This window comes from Tamandua tetradactyla, chromosome 8, assembly GCF_023851605.1.
Source record: "Tamandua tetradactyla isolate mTamTet1 chromosome 8, mTamTet1.pri, whole genome shotgun sequence".
Classification (NCBI taxonomy): Eukaryota; Metazoa; Chordata; class Mammalia; order Pilosa; family Myrmecophagidae; genus Tamandua; species Tamandua tetradactyla.
In genome coordinates, this window is record NC_135334.1 from 10,451,710 (window position 1) to 10,469,835 (window position 18,126).

Consider the following 18,126-nt stretch of genomic DNA (forward strand, 5'->3'; position numbering starts at 1 on the left):
GGGTTGAGATGGGAAGGTTTATGTTGTATATATGTACCAACAATTCAAAAAAAAAAAAAAAGAGCAACTAAGACAATCATCATTAAATGCAATACATGATGTGGACTGGATCTAATAATGGAGAAGAAAAGCCTCCAAAAAAACATTATTTTTCATTTGTTTAAAAGCCAAGACTTATTTGCCAATTTTATTTTAAAAGCAGCTTGAGCAAGTATATGCTTTATCATCAGGCATTACTCCTCAAAATTTTATCTTTGTTTATGGAACATCTAAACTTAGAACGTTTTAGTTTTAGTTTTATGTCTCATTATACTTGATGGGCAATTATTATTTTTGCAAAACTGGTTACATATTACTTGTGTTACTATTGGGAATCTGTCGGTTGCTCCTGTGTTGGTTATAAAGCTGTTAGTTAAAAAGGCATCTCACCATTTAGTGTGAGAGAATCCATACATACAGTGAAAGCACAATACATTCTTTTAAAATTATTTTTTAAAAGTCCTTCTCTCTGACTCAGCTTAAATTTTATTACTGGAAAAGCCATTAATTTAAGGTGGTTATTATTGTAAAAAAAAAAAAAAGACATGATTGTGACATGAAAAAAAACTGGATAATAATAGACTGTAAGCATTAATGTCAATATTAAATTTATTAAACTTAGTAACTATACTTAAGGTGATATGCTGGTTTGAATTTGTGGACCTGAGAAAAGCCATGTCCTTTAATCCTCATCCAGTATTACCAGGTGGGAGTTTTTAAATTATCCATGGAGATGTGGTCCACCCAATTGTGCGTGGTAACTTTTGATTAGATATTTCCATGGAGGTGTGTCTCCATTCAGTCAAGGTGAGATTGCTTACTGGAGTCCTTTAAGAGGCAACCATTTTTGGAAAGACTTACAGAGCCTGCAGCACAGCAAGAGACCTTTGGAGATAAAGAAGGAAAACACCCCCTGGGTAGCTTCATGATACAAGAAACCTGGAGAGAAGGCTAGCAGAAGCCGCCATGTTTGCCATATGCCTTTCCAGTTCAGGGAGAAAGGTCATCGACCTTCCTGAACCAAGGTATCTTTTCCCCGGATGCCTTAGATTGGACATCTCTATAGACTTGCTTTAATTTGGACATTTTTCACGGCCTTAGAATATGTAAGCTTGCAACTTAACAAATTCCCCCTTTTATAAGCTGCTCTGTTCCTGGTATATTGCATTCTAGTAGCTAGTGAACTAGAACAGGTGGTTATAAATGAATATCCTTATTCTTAGTAACTGGTAATGGAAGTATCTGGGCTCAAGGATCATGAAGTACACAATCTACTCTTGATGTTTAGAAGATAGAGAGATAGAAATACAGATAGATAGATGATAGATAGATAGATAGATGATAGAAAGAAAGAAAAAGAAAAAGAAAGAAAAATGAAGTGGGGGAGAGAGGGAGGAGGAAAAGAAATGGCAAATGTAGCAAAATGGTAAAATTGGTGAATCTGGGTAGCTTGTGGGGGATATTCTGAAGATCTCTGTATGGGTTTTGTATTATTTTTGCTAACTGTTTTAAGTTATTTCAAAATAAAGTTAATGAAAGAAAAAAAAACAGTAAACTAAGAAAAATTCACAAGAATGCAATTATGGGAGAATTTAACAAATATTCCAATAGAAAAATAAGGGAGATGGTATGAGCAGACATTTTAATTAAAGTAAAACAAAAATGGTCAATAAACATGAAAAAATTTTGCTTCAATGAATAGAACAGAGGAGGGAAGGAGGGGAAAGGGGAGAGAGGGGTAAGGGGAAGGTGGGAAGGAAGGGGAGGGAGGGAAGGAGGGGTAAGGGGAGGGAGAGGGAGAGGGGGAGTGGGAAGGGGAGGGATGGGGAAGGGAAGGGATGGGGAGGGGGCGGAGGGAGGGGAAGGGAAGGAAGGAAGGAAGGAAGGAAGGAAGGAAGGAAGGGCCTGTCAACCCTGTGAATATCCTCTAGGAAGAGAGTATATAGTTAAAGATGAAGAAAGAGACTGGAACAGAGCCCTGAAGCCATTTACTGTGACTTCCAAATCAGACGCATGGTTTGAGTTAAGGAGAATGAGTTATCATGTACTATGTCTATGCTAACCACTTAATGCTAAGAAGCCAATGAGCCTGGACAAGAAGAGACTTCCAGTGGGAGGGGGGAGATCAGGGGAAGGGCGAGAGAGAGATTTTGGATTTTGAGTGGCGAGCCTGTTTCTTTCGGTGCTTATCTTGGAATAAAATATTAAAAAGAATAAGAGACAGCTGTGGCCAGCAACCACTTGCATGCAATACAGAGAAGCACTGCAAAAAAAGAAAAATAAATAAAAAGGGAGGGCCATGAATTCTACAGGGTTGCTCTATAGAGCAGAATCCTTTGAATCATGGCTGACGGCAGGGAGGGTACGTGGAGGGAGGGACTGGGGAAGGCAGGGGAAAGGGGTGACAGCAAAAACATGGCCCTGGGGCCCACAGTTCGGGTGCCGCCCCAAATCATGTTTGGCTACAGTGCCTTCTATCATGCTTCACCCAACCTTGTGTTGAGGAATACATTTGCTTAAATGTCAGTGTGGAGAAAGTAAATACAGATGTCCATTTCTGTCAAGTCAAACCAATCCATCTGGCTTTCTTTCAAAGGAAGACCAGGATGTTTTGCTTTCAGGCGTGAAAGGATTGCTTGTCTCACATCAAGTGTTCACGTATATTTCCAAAGGACAACAATAGCACTCTTTCTTGAAGGGACAGAGAAGACTATATCTACCAAAAGACTGTGGCTTGGTATCTGTGAAGCTGAGCTTTGTTCTTAAAGGCTGGAGGGCAAATAACAAAACAGAAGGATACAACAAACTGCCATGTGCCACAAAACGGATCCCAGAATCTCCTGGTTGGGAAGGAACCTTTAAGGTCTACACTCACATCCCCCATGCTTCAAAAAAAGCTGTCTACAAACTCTAAATCATCCAAAGAAAAGACGCTCCTGCCATGCCTGGAATGTTCTTTCTTTTTTAAAATAAATTTGAAATGACTTGCGTTCAAAACCAATCTGCTGTTAACCCACAAGTTCCTTCTCAAGACCATCCCCTGGCCACACTATACATCTCCTCCACCAAAAAGGGAGTTTCTTTGCAAATGTAATTGATCTTTGCGGCATCTGGCACAAGGCTTGGTCCACAGCTATGTGGTGAGCAGGACCTTAGTCTACTGAAAGAGCTTAGTTTTTCTGCCAACTACTGGCTGTGTGATCTTAGATAAACACCCCAGGTAAGAAGCCTAGTCCCAAATCCCACCCAGTGAGGTAGGCTTGTGCCCTGTCCCCTTATGGCAGTTCCCAGGGCCCCAGGGAGCTGTATCCTGAAAGATATAGTGGCATATGTTGAAGTGTGGTTATCCAGTGGAATAGAATATTATTCAAAAACACTTACAAACCAACTTACAGATTTGGGGGCAAAGGTTTCAAAAACTTTTAACAAGCAAGGAACTCATGCTGTATTCAAAGATGGATACCAGAGCACTTGGAACAAAGCACAGAAGAAGAAAGGGGTAAAACTTGTTTCAGTGCTCTGGGTTGAAAAATGCACAACAGCTGAAGTACACGCTAATGAATCGTTATTCCCTTCAACTAATATTAATGAACAATCACCATGCCTAATTAAAAAAAAAACATAAATGTATGCAACTCAAAGACTTTATTCCCAAAACACAAGAAAATGATAAAGGACTTGAAAAAAATTTTGAGAAAAGGGCTAAAGAAAAAAAAAAAAGCAAAAAACAACTCTAGATAATGATTTCATGGTCTCTTGTTTGAGTCTAATGGTTCATTACTGTATAGTCCTACAAATAAAATGAATAGTCATCACACTGCAATGGAAAAGAGATTACAGGAGATGAAGGAAAAAGGGAAAGTCTTTCCTTTACATCTTCCCAAATGATTGAAAAGGTTCATGATAATCTAGCTAGTTCTCTGCACAAAGCACCTGTGACCATATCACATGATACTTCTAGTTTAGACGAATCCTTTGCTGATGATTTACATTCATCTTTTGAAGATCTTTGTGCAAACTCTGGATTTGAAACCAGGAAACGAAATGGGGAGGATTCATTAAATAAATTAAAAATATTTGTATTTTTTCACCTTTCCTGAAAACAAATAGTATTTATTCATCAACATCTTGCAATTACCTCAACAAGCCAAGTCCTCAGAAATCCGTGAATAATTTCTCAAAGGAAAAAATAAATTGGCAAACAGATATTATAAGTGAAGTGGTCATCCCTGATAAAAAACAATCTGAAGAACATCTAAGGAGATATTTCATGAGAAATACAGTTTGTCTTCTACTTTAGCTACACAAAAGACCACTCTTTGCTTTCTTTCTCCACTGGCGGGGCTCCCGCCGCCATCTAGCCCTCCTCTTCCCCCTTCTCCGCCGGCACTCATGCCGCCATCTAGCCTTCCTCTTCCCCTTTCTCCGCCGGCGCTCCTGCCGCCATCTAGCCCTCCTCTTCGTGTTTCTCTGCCGGCGGCGCTCCCGCCGCCATCTTGCCCTTCTCTTTCCCCTTCTGCTCCGGCGGCGCTCCATCCGCCATCTTATCCTTCCCTTTCTCCTCCTACTCCAGCGGCTCTCCAACCACCACCGTGCCCTCTTCCGCCTTCACCAGCTCCTCCGCCACCGTCCTCGACAGCCGTGCCATCCTCACCTTTCCTCCTCCAGAACAGCTACTAGGGGAGTAGAAACGATACAGAACAGCTCCCGGAGCCACGACAGAGATCAAAAAGACAGCGTACCCCATCCTGAAACGGGTGACTGGCTGGGAGAAACCGCTCCAGTGAGATCGCCGAGGGGCGCGGGCTTCCCCGGGCGGGGCGGCAAGCGGCCGGAGTCCCTCCCCTCCTCCTTCCAGGGCCAGCTGGCAGAATTGGGCAGGCGGTCCCCTCAAGCCGCGGCGGCTGGCGCCCCGACCACGCGCGACCCCCGGACCAACGAAGAGAATTGGATCGGAAATCCCCAGGCCACGGAGAACGGTGACCGGGGGAGTCCCTTCCAAACACGTGACTCCCCGGTCTGGCTGGGAACGGTGCACTCTCCCGGGTCGCGGCGGCTGGTGCCGTCCCGCCACGCCTGGTGCCCCGGGCCGACTAGGAAATTCGGACGGGTGCTCTCCCGGACTGCGGCGGCCGGCGACCCTCCCCACGTTCGGACCCCCGGGCGGGCTGGCACTCTTCCAAGCCGCTTCGGCTGGCGAACTTTCCCCACGGCGAGAGTTTTCCAAAGTTAAAGGACCCACAGCACCTTTTACTGGTGGGACCCGCAGACAAACGAGTGTCACGAGCACCACCTACTAGACAGGATAAGAAAAACAGAACCCAGAGATTTCACAGAAAAATCTTTCAACCTGTTGGGTCCAACACCCAGGGAAATCTGATTAAATGCCCAGACGCCAGCAGAAGATAACGGATCACGCTCAGAAAACTGAAAATATGGCCCAGTCAAAGGAACAAACCAATAGTTCAAATGAGATACAGGAGCTGAGACAACTAGTGCAGAAGAAATGGAAAACCTCTTCAAAAACGAAATCGATAAATTGAGGGAGGACATGAAGAAGACATGGGCTGAACATAAAGAAGAAATAGAAAAACTGAAAAAACAAATCACAGAACTTATGGAAGTGAAGGATAAAGTAGAAAAGATGGAAAAAACAATGGATACCTACAATGATAGATTTAAAGAGACAGAAGATAGAATTAGTGAACTGGAGGATGGAACATCTGAATTCCAAAAAGAAACAGAAACTATAGGGTAAAGAATGGAAAAACTTGAGCAGGGGATCAGGGAACTGAATGACAATATGAAGCGCACAAATATACGTGTTGTGGGTGTCCCAGAAGGAGAAGAGAAGGGAAAAGGAGGAGAAAAACTAATGGAAGAAATTATCACTGAAAATTTCCCAACTCTTATGAAAGACCTAAATTTGCAGATCCAAGAAGTGCAGCGCACCCCAAAGAGAATAGACCCAAATAGGCGTTCCCCAAGACACTTACTAGTTAGAATGTCAGAGGTCAAAGAGAAAGAGAGGATCTTGAAAGCAGCAAGAGAAAAACAATCTGTCACATACAAGGGAAACCCAATAAGACTATGTGTAGATTTCTCAGCAGAAACCATGGAAGCTAGAAGACAGTGGGATGATATATTTAAATTACTAAAAGAGAAAAACTGCCAACCAAGACTCCTATATCCAGCAAAATTGTCCTTCAAAAATGAAGGAGAAATTAAAACATGTATAGACAAAAAGTCACTGAGAGAATTTGTGACCAAGAGACCAGCTCTGCAAGAAATACTAAAGGGAGCACTAGAGTCAGATACGAAAAGACAGAAGAGAGAGGTATGGAGTAGAGTGTAGAAAGAAAGAAAATCAGATATGATATATATAATACAAAAGCCAAAATGGTAGAGGAAAATATTATCCAAACAGTAATAATACTAAAAGTTAATGGACTGAATTTCCCAATCAAAAGACATAGAATGGCAGAATGGCTTACGACCCAGCAATACCACTGCTAGGTATCTACTCAAGGGACTTAAGGGCAAAGACACAGACGGACATTTGCACACCAGTGTTTATAGCAGCATTATCTACAATTGCAAAGAGATGGAAACAGCCAAAATGTTCATCAACAGACGAGTGGCTAAACAAACTGTGGCGTATACCTACGATGGAATATTATGCAGCTTTAAGACAGACTAAACTTATGAAGCATGTAGTAACATGGATGGACCTAGAGAACATTATGCTGAGTGAGTCTAGCCCAAAACTAAAGGACAAATACTGTAAGGTCCCACTGATGTGAACCGACATTCGAGAATCAGCTTGGAATATATCATTGGTAACAGAGACCAGCAGGAGTTAGAAACAGGGTAAGATAATGGGTAATTGGAGCTGAAGGGATACAGACTGTGCAACAGGACTAGATACAAAAACTCAAAAATGGACAGCACAATAATACCTAAGTGTAATGTAACTAGGTTGGAACACTGAATGAAGCTGCACCTGAAATACGGTTTTTTGTTTGTTTGTTTGTTTGTGTGTTTGTATCTTTTCTTTTTGTTTTTTTTCTTTTTCCTTTATATATATATATATATATTTTATTAGTATTATTATTTTAATTCTCTTCTCTATATTAACATTCTATATCTTTTTCTGCTGTTTTGCTAGTTCTTTTCCTAAATCGATGCAAATGTACTAAGAAATGATGATCATACACCTATGTGATGATACTAAGAATTACTGAGTGCATTTGTAGAATGGAATGATCTCTAAATGTTGTGTTAATTTCTTTTCTTTTTTTGATTAATAAAAAAAATTTAAAAAAAAAAAAAAAAAAAAAGAAATAGAGAATCTGAATATTACTATAAATGAGCTAGACTTAACAGACATTTATAGGACATTACATCCCACAACAGCAGGATACACCTCTTTCTCAAGTGCTCACGGATCATTCTCAAAGCTAGACCATATGCTGGGTCACAAAGCAAGTCTTAACAAATTTAAAAAGATTGAAATCATACACAACACTTTCTCGGATCATAAAGGAATGAAGTTGGAAATCAATAATAGGCGGAGTGCCAGAAAATTCACAAATACGTGAAGGCTCAACAACACACTCTTAAACAACGAGTGGGTCAAAGAAGAAATTGCAAGAGAAATTAGTAAATACCTCGAGGCGAATGAAAATGAAAACACAACATATCAAAACTTATGGGACGCAGCAAAGGCAGTGCGAAGAGGGAAATTTATTGCCCTAAATGCCTATATCAGAAAAGAAGAAAAGGCAAAAATGCAGGAATTAACTGTCCACTTGGAAGAACTGGAGAAAGAACAGCAAACTAATCCCAAAGCAAGCAAAAGGAAAGAAATAACAAAGATTAGAGCAGAAATAAATGAAATTGAAAACATGAAAATAGAGAAAATCAATAAGACCAGAAGTTGGTTCTATGAGAAAATCAATAAGATTGATGGGCCCTTAGCAAGATTGACAAAAAGAAGAAGAGAGAGGATGCAAATAAATAAGATCAGAAATGGAAGAGGAGACATAACTACTGACCTCACAGAAATAAAGGAGGCAATAACAGGATACTATGAACAACTTTACGCTAATAAATACAACAATTTAGATGAAATGGATGGGTTCCTAGAAAGACATGAACAACCAACTTTGACTCAAGAAGAAATAGATGACCTCAACAAACCAATCACAAGTAAAGAAATTGAATTAGTCATTCAAAAGCTTCCTAAAAAGAAAAGTCCAGGACCAGACGGCTTCACATGTGAATTCTATCAAACATTCCAGAAAGAATTAGTACCAACTCTCCTGAAACTCTTCAAAAAAATCGAAGTGGAGGGAAAACTACCTAATTCATTCTATGAAGCCAACATCACCCTCATACCAAAACCAGGCAAAGATATTACAAAAAAAGAAAACTACAGACCAATCTCTCTAATGAATACAGATGCAAAAATCCTCAATAAAATTCTAGCAAATCGTATCCAACAACACATTAAAAGAATTATACATCATGACCAAGTAGGATTCATCCCAGGTATGCAAGGATGGTTCAACATAAGAAAATCAATTAATGTAATATACCATATCAACAAATCAAAGCAGAAAAATCACATGATCATCTCAATTGATGCAGAGAAGACATTTGACAAGATTCAACATCCTTTCCTGTTGAAAACACTTCAAAAGATAGGAATACAAGGGAACTTCCTTAAAATGATAGAGGGAATATATGAAAAACCCACAGCTAATATCATCCTCAATGGGGAAAAATTGAAAACGTTCCCCCTAAGATCAGGAACAAGACAAGGATGTCCACTATCACCACTATTATTCAACATTGTGTTGGAGGTTCTAGCCAGAGCAATTAGACAAGAAAAAGAAATACAAGGCATCAAAATTGGAAAGGAAGAAGTAAAACTATCACTGTTTGCAGACGATATGATACTATACGTCGAAAACCCGGAAAAATCCACAACAAAACTACTAGAGCTAATAAATGAGTACAGCAAAGTAGCAGGTTACAAGATCAACATTCAAAAATCTGTAGCATTTCTATACACTAGTAATGAACAAGCTGAGGGGGAAATCAAGAAACGAATCCCATTTACAATTGCAACTAAAAGAATAAAATACCTAGGAATAAATTTAACTAAAGAGACAAAAAACCTATATAAAGAAAACTACAAAAAACTGCTAAAAGAAATCACAGAAGACCTAAATAGATGGAAGGGCATACCGTGTTCATGGATTGGAAGACTAAATATAGTTAAGATGTCAATCCTACCTAAATTGATTTACAGATTCAATGCAATACCAATCAAAATCCCAACAACTTATTTTTCAGAAATAGAAAAACCAATAAGCAAATTTATCTGGAAGGGCAGGGTGCCCCGAATTGCTAAAAACATCTTGAGGAAAAAAAACGAAGCTGGAGGTCTCGCGCTGCCTGACTTTAAGGCATATTATGAAGCCACAGTGGTCAAAACAGCATGGTATTGGCATAAAGATAGATATATCGACCAATGGAATCGAATAGAGTGCTCAGATATAGACCCTCTCATCTATGGACATTTGATCTTTGATAAGGCAGTCAAGCCAACTCACCTGGGACAGAGCAGTCTCTTCAATAAATGGTGCCTAGAGAACTGGATATTCATATGCAAAAGAATGAAAGAAGACCCATCTCTCACACCCTATACAAAAGTTAACTCAAAATGGATCAAAGATCTAAACATTAGGTCTAAGACCATAAAACAGTTAGAGGAAAATGTTGGGAGATATCTTATGGATCTTACAACTGGAGGCGGTTTTATGGACCTTAAACCTAAAGCAAGAGCACTGAAGAAGGAAATAAATAAATGGGAACTCCTCAAAATTAAACACTTTTGTGCATCAAAGAACTTCATCAAGAAAGTAGAAAGACAGCCTTCACAATGGGAGACAATATTTGGAAATGATATATCAGATAAAGGTCTAGTATCCAGAATTTATAAAGAGATTGTTCATCTCAACAACAAAAAGACAGCCAACCCAATTACAAAATGGGAAAAAGACTTGAACAGACACCTCTCAGAAGAGGAAATACGGATGGCCAAGAGGCACATGAAGAGATGCTCAATGTCCCTGGCCATTAGAGAAATGCAAATCAAAACCACAATGAGATATCATCTCACACCCACCAGAATGGCCATTATCAACAAAACAGAAAATGACAAGTGCTGCAGAGGATGCGGAGAAAGAGGCACACTTATCCACTGTTGGTGGGAATGTCAAAGGGTGCAACCACTGTGGAAGGCAGTTTGGTGGTTCCTCAAAAAGCTGAATATAGAACTGCCATACGACCCAGCAATACCATTGCTAGGTATCTACTCAAAGGACTTAAGGGCAAAGACACAAACGGACATTTGCACACCAATGTTTATAGCAGCATTATTTACAATTGCAAAGAGATGGAAACAGCCAAAATCTCCATCAACAGAAGAGTGGCTAAACAAACTGTGGTATATACATACGATGGAATATTATGCAGCTTTAAGACAAGATAAACTTATGAACCATGTAATAACATGGATGGACCTAGAGAATATTATGCTGAGTGAATCCAGCCAAAAACTAAAGGACAAATACTGTATGGTCCCACTGATGTGAACGGACATTCGAGAATAAACTTGAAATATGTCATTGGTAACAGAGTTCAGCAGGAGTTAGAAACAGGGTAAGACAATGGGTAATTGAAGCTGAAGGGATACAGACTGTGCAACAGGACTAGATACAAAAACTCAAAAATGGACAGCACAATAATACCTAATTGTAAAGTAATCATGTTAAAACACTGAATGAAGCTGCATCTGAGCTATAGGTTTTTGTTTTGTTTTGTGTTGATTTTACTATTATTACTTTTATTTTTTTTCTCTATATTAACATTCTATATCTTTTTCGGTTATGTTGCTAGTTCTTCTAAACCAATGCAAATGTACTAAGAAAGGATGATCATGCATCTATGTGATGATGTTAAGAATTAATGATTGCATGTGTAGAATGGTATGATCTCTAAATGTTGGGTTAATTTCTTTTTTTCCGTTAATTAAAAAAAAAAAAAAAAGAGAAGGGATAATTGGAGCTGAAGGGATACAGACTGTACAACGGGACTGGATATAAAAACTCAGAAATGGACAGCACAATACTACCCAATTGTAATGCAATTATGTTAAAACACTGAATGAAGCTGCATGTGAGGTATAGGTTTTTTGTTTTTGTTTTTTTTGTTTTTTTTCTTTCTATTATTGTTTTAATTCTTATTCTGTTGTCTTTTTATTTCTTTTTCTAAATCGATGCAAATGTACTAAGAAATGATGAATATGCAACTATGTGATGTTATTAAGAATTACTGATTGTACATGTAGATTGGAATGATTTCTAATTGTTTTGTTAATTCTTTTTTTAATTAATAAAAAAAACATCAAAAAAAAAAAAAAATCCCAACAACTTATTTTTCAGAAATAGAAAAACCAATAAGCAAATGTATCTGGAAGGGCAGGGTGCCCCAAATTGCTAAAAACATCTTGAGGAAAAAAAAACGAAGCTGGAGGTCTCGCGCTGCCTGACTTTAAGGCATATTATGACGCCACAGTGGTCAAAACAGCATGGTACTGGCATAAAGATAGATATATCGACCAATGGAATCGAATAGAGTGCTCAGATATAGACCCTCTCATCTATGGACATTTGATCTTTGATAAGGCAGTCAAGCCAACTCACCTGGGACAGAACAGTCTCTTCAATAAGTGGTGCCTAGAGAACTGGATATCCATATGCAAAAGAATGAAAGAAGACCCATGTCTCACACCCTATACAAAGGTTAACTCAAAATGGATCAAAGATCTAAATATTAGGTCTAAGACCATAAAACAGTTAGAGGAAAATGTTGGGACATATCTTATGAATCTTACAACTGGAGGCGGTTTTATGGACCTTAAACCTAAAGCAAGAACACTGAAGAAGGAAATAAATAAATGGGAGCTCCTCAAAATTAAACACTTTTGTGCATCAAAGAACTTCATCAAGAAAGTAGAAAGACAGCCTACACAATGGGAAACAATATTTGGAAATGACATATCAGATAAAGGTCTAGTATCCAGAATTTATAAAGAGATTGTTCAACTCAACAACAAAAAGACAGCCAACCCAATTACAAAATGGGAAAAAGACTTGAACAGACACCTACCAGAAGAGGAAATACAAATGGCCCAAAGGCACATGAAGAGATGCTCAATGTCCCTGGCCATTAGAGAAATGCAAATCAAAACCACAATGAGATATCATCTCACACCCACCAGAATGGCCATTATCAACAAAACAGAAAATGACAAGTGCTGCAGAGGATGCGGAGAAAGAGGCACACTTATCCACTGTTGGTGGGAATGTCAAAGGGTGCAACTGCTGTGGAAGGCAGTTTGGCGGTTCCTCAAAAAACTGAATATAGAATTGCCATACGACCCAGCAATACCATTGCTGAGTATCTACTCAAAGGACTTAAGGGCAAAGACACAAACGGACATTTGCACACCAATGTTTATAGCAGCGTTATTTACAATTGCAAAGAGATGGAAACAGCCAAAATGTCCATCAACAGACGAGTGGCTAAACAAACTGTGGTATATACATACGATGGAATATTATGCAGCTTTAAGGCAGAATAAACTTATGAAGCATGTAATAACATGAATGGACCTAGAGAACATTATGCTGAGTGAGTCTAGCCAAAAACTAAAGGACAAATACTGTATGGTCCCACTGATGTGAACGGACATTCGAGAATAAACTTGAAATATGTCATTGGTAACAGAGTTCAGCAGGAGTTAGAAACAGGGTAAGACAATGGGTAATTGAAGCTGAAGGGATACAGACTGTGCAACAGGACTAGATACAAAAACTCAAAAATGGACAGCACAATAATACCTAATTGTAAAGTAATCATGTTAAAACACTGAATAAAGCTGCATCTGAGCTATAGGTTTTTAAAATTTTTTTTTTTACTATTTTATTACTTTTATTTTTTTTTCTATATTAACATTCTATATCTTTTTCTGTTGTGTTGCTAGTTCTTCTAAACCGATGCAAATGTACTAAGAAACGATGATCATGCATCTATGTGATGATGTTAAGAATTACTGATTGCATATGTAGAATGGTATGATTTCTAAATGTTGGGTTAATTTCTTTTTTTCCGTTAATTAATTAAAAAAAAAAAGAGAGCACTCTTTGATAAATTCAATTCCAAAAAGTTTCTCAGCAAAGGTAAAAAGAATGTCAGAGTGCTTACATTCATCCTCAAAAAAAAAGTACAGCAGCACGAAATCTACCATGCCTAAACTGAAACTTTTTAAATTGGTAAACAGGCCACAGTTTATGACAAAACCTGTCACAGAGACTCTAGATTGTGAGGAATTCTCATACGATGATTAATTTTCACCTGTTCATCTAAGGAAAGGAATCTCCTTTCTGAATGTCAGTTATCTCAAGCTCTGTTCAGTTTAATTGCAGAAAAAGTCTTTCTAAGAGTGAAAGAATGAGTGCACTGGAAATGTCTGATTTTTCCAGTATCGTTTAAAAATGCAGATCAGTTAACATAACCGATTTAACACTAAAAACTAGTTCCAGTCTTGAGAAACCTACAAATTATGAAGGAAAGAAAACTTTGAGTTATATGACTTCATTAGTTTGGCTACAAGAACTCCAGTATGCTGTAGACAAACTAATCCTCAGGAAAGACACATACCTAGATGAACATAACTCTTCTTGTATCACTGATGAACTTTTTCATCAGAAAGAATGCCTAAAGAAAGGACATCATGGTACTTTAACTCCTTGGAAAGGGAGCACTAGAGAAAAGAAAGGATTGATTGATGTTAAAAGTATGCAGAAAGAGGATAACACATTTGAAGTTGGAATGCAAAATGATTATAAGGTAAATTATGCAGATGATTTTCATGAGGGGAAACCTACAGAAGAAAGGCAAAACTTATCCAGAAAATACAGTGAAAATATGTGAATCTCTTCCACATGTCTTTGTTAGAGGAATACGTAATAGTACATCCATATTTTAAATATATCACAACTTTTTCATAATTTAAAGTTATTTCTCTCTTCCTTATTAAGAATGTGTGTTTGATATTGCCCAATGATAAATTCAGAATAAGTAAATGGATAACTGAAGAGAGTGAATGCCTTTTCCTTGTTCCGGTAGTCTCTCACAATAACATGACTATTATGTAAGGTGGCATACTTAATAGAGGAGGTTTTTTTTTTTGGCGTCGCTTTTTATCCCTGTTTATAACAATGAAATAGTTTATTTTAGAAAGAAAATTAAGGTCACATGAGCCATCGGTTTTATCAAGAAAAGAGGAGGTATGAAAAATAAATTTGGAAACCTGTTATCAATATTTTTTAAGAAACTAGGTGATATTAGTTATAAAAAAATAAAATGCACTTAACATGTTTTTGCTCAGGTAACAAATTCACTGTCATGGGCCTTGTATAACTTCTATTTATTTTACCTGAACCATATCATTTAAAATAGAATTATACTTATCTGTAATTTAATTGTAGTCAGAGTAATGAACTGTATCATGAAAAACACAGGAATGTCAATGAAAACGAGGGGTAAGGAGTATGGTAGGTATAATCTTTTTTTTTCTTTTCTGTGTTTGTTTTATTTCTTTTTCTATTGTCTTTTTATTTCTTTTTCTGAATTAATGCAAATGTTCTAAGAAATGATGAATATGCAACTAAGTGATGATATTGTGAATTACTGACTACATATGTTCACGTTTTATTTGATAATTTTTTAAATTAATAAATAAATTTTAAAAAAACATAGGAACGAACTTTGTAACTATAGCAAAAGTAGCAACAATAAAAACATTGTGCCTTTTCTGATTATGAGCATAAATAAGTTTCAGCAATTGAAACTGAAGACATCTTGAATTTTTACCATCTTAACTCTTCCAGTAGTTTAACCACCTCTCTCAAGACACAGAAAGTTATGGGAATTGAAATAATCACAAATGGATTGCATATCTTTTTGATGGGAAGTATAAACTTAGCCAAATCTCACAAAAACAATTAAGATATTTTTATATATTTTAATCTACTCTTTATAGCTTAGGTTTCCAAACATATTCAAATTGACAAGAAACCATATTATGTTCCATTAACCTTAGTATGTGTTTGCAATATGTTTATTTTAAAATCATGTCAATTAAAGTTAATATAAAACAGTATTAGAATTTTTTTGATATATAAGCATACACTGTTCTTTTAGTTTTTGTCATGTGTAGTTTATAAACTTTTGAAAAATATTCAATGATGGGCAGATAGAAATTAAGTAGGAAAAAAACTGATTTTCAACCAGTATGCTGCAGTTTATGCTCTTAATGTCATAACAAAAAAGTATGATCTTCCTTGGAAGCAGAAATTCTATTACTTGTTTTAGGACTTATCCTCAAAGTCCATAGCCTCTTAGGGTCTCAGGATCAATTAGAAGAGGAAAAGACAGGATCTGGTTGACTCACTGAAACTTAGGGATATTAAGATTTTATTGATCCCATGGTGTGTGTCATCAGGTTCTGGTATAAACATTTTATATGCCCTGATAAAATGATACCTTCTAGAGTCACACGCCTTATTTCACGACATTCTGAAGAGTCAAAAAAAATTGTTGATTTTAGGACAGAAAAAGATTTTGGATATTGTCCAGCCTTAATAGAATCCCTTTGTTTCACAGTGATATAATTAAAACCCATGAATGTTTTAAATTGTCTATAGTAAGCTCAAGTGGAACTCAGGCATCCCAACTCTCTTTGGGATGCTAAAATAGATAAAATCATATAGGTATTACTTTAATTTGGACATCCCATACATGTTGAAATTGTTGAGCAATAAAAACTATTCTGTACATAAAACAAAACAAAACAAACATATATATACACGTACACACACCCTAGGCAAACATGTTCTTAAACTGAATCTATTCCTGTGAGTGTGAACCCTTGTAAACAGGACTTTTGGATGAGGTGACTTAGGATAAAGAGCAGCCCCAAATGGGTTTTAATCCTTTTACCAAAGGCTTTATAGGAAAGGTCACAGAGAAAGAAAAAAGCCAACACAGTGGGAACAGCCAGACGCTGAAGGTCAACGAAACCATAATAGAAGGGAGAGGCTGCCATGTGCACTGTCATGTGACAGAGGGGCCCAGGACCAAGGCCCGCTGGCAGCCAGCCCCAGAATGTCAGTCTTCACAAGAGAGCACTGCCTTATCAGGCCTTGATTTGGACTTCTTGTTCACCTCAGAACTATGAGGCAATAAATCCCAATTGGTTAAGCCAATCCACTGCATGGTATTTGCTTTAGCAATGAGGAAACAAACACCTTTCAAAACCTGTCTCTTCACCTATAAAATCCGACCACACTGAGATAAATGAGATAAAACATGTAAGAGATACTTGGACAGTGGCTAGTCCAACAGTAAAATGTGAATAAATAAGAATAATTATTATTAATCAGTGAATGAAGCCAGACTATTCCATGAATCACACTCCCTCCCCAAAACATATGAAACTAGTACAGGATTTCTCAACATCAGCACTTACAGAGTGAGATACAGATTGCTAACAAATACAATTGGTTACTGAATTATTATCTAAATGTTTTCTGACTTTCTGATATATTGTAATTAGCCAGAAGCAAATATTTGAAATCATTTTAATTCTCTGAACTGTAACCCAGATGCCTTGTTTCTTTAATGCTGATGCTAACAACTCATGACTGGCCCCATTTTTGTATTCTCTCATCTTGCCGTTTGTATTCCCTCGACTTGTTTTGCAACCCTGAAGTAAGGCACCCATACATGTAGCCCCCTTGTTAATTAATACGAGTCAGCTCTGAACTGACCACTCAATTCCTAAGCTATCTTGCTAAATCAAGACAGTTCTAATCACACTTGGCCAGCCTGATATGCACAGTAATCTAAAACTTAAAATTCAAATAAACTAAGTACGTAATCAATCTACACATGTTCAGTGATTAGACTATCTCTCACGTTCTCATCTCAAACCACCTTCCTCATTATCCTAAGCCTACCTGGCTTTGTTTGAATGCTATAAAACACTGAATGTTTCTCCAATTTGGGGAGACAGATGCAAGGACTGTCCTCCTTTTGTCTTCTCAAGGCTGGCCTTTGCTAAATAAACTTTTTCTCTTCTCAAAATCCCAGTTTCAAATGATTGACTGTGCATATCAGGCAAGGACTCAGTTTTGAGCCATAACATTGACATTTCGGGCTGGATCATTCTTTGTTTGGGGTGGTATGTGTGGGGGAAGACTGGAGCAACCCACGTATTGTAGGATATTTAGTAGCATCCCTAGCTTCTACCCACTAGATAAGAGTAGAACCCCCACCCTCACCCCAGTTCTGAAAACCAAAAATGTCTCCAGAGTTTGCCAAATGTTCCTTGGGGGACATAATGCCCCCCTCCTTCCACTGAGAACTACTGTGCTAGAATATACCAATCAGGTATGATGAGTCCTGGTGACCACTGTCCCTAATTCCCCCCCACTCCTTTCTTCCCATTAGTAGTCATCCCAGCAAGCACTTGCTCACCACTCAGGTGCTTTGGAAGAAACAGGTGATAGGTGCTGTAAATGTCGTTGGAGAACTGCAGCTGGAGTTCAGGGCTGTCCTTCAGGAGCTGGGCCACCTGTTCCACCTGAAATGGCGTCTTCTCCAGGATCACAACGGCATCCTCTCCATTCCTGTCCCCAGAGGACTCATTCACCTGTGGACAGACACATTATCAGTGGGACCCAGGGGCAGAGCCTCAGGTGAGGCCTGGACAGCAGAGGCATAAGTTCCCAGCGTCTCTGAAATCCCAACACTTGAGATTTCTTTTCTTACAAATTTTCCCTGTGGGGATACCTCCTCACAAAGAAGATATCTCATTAACCAAAATCCTTGCGACAGCTCTCACAGCTTTCTTCCAAAGATGCAAAGCTTCTCCTCAGCTTCCTT

General features: G+C 38.1%; 1 protein-coding gene and 1 pseudogene across 1 annotated transcript in view; one reads left to right on the plus strand and one right to left on the minus strand.

Annotated features, from left to right (window-relative positions):
* DCPS (decapping enzyme, scavenger) overlaps positions 1-18,126 on the minus strand; it is a 93,499-nt gene that overhangs the window by 74,122 nt on the left and 1,251 nt on the right. The window contains exon 2 of the mRNA XM_077112484.1: positions 17,719-17,893. Coding sequence (XP_076968599.1) covers positions 17,719-17,893 — 175 coding nt within the window. The remainder of the gene's footprint in view (positions 1-17,718; positions 17,894-18,126) is intronic.
* On the plus strand, positions 3,317-14,109 carry LOC143643824 (microcephalin pseudogene; annotated as a pseudogene).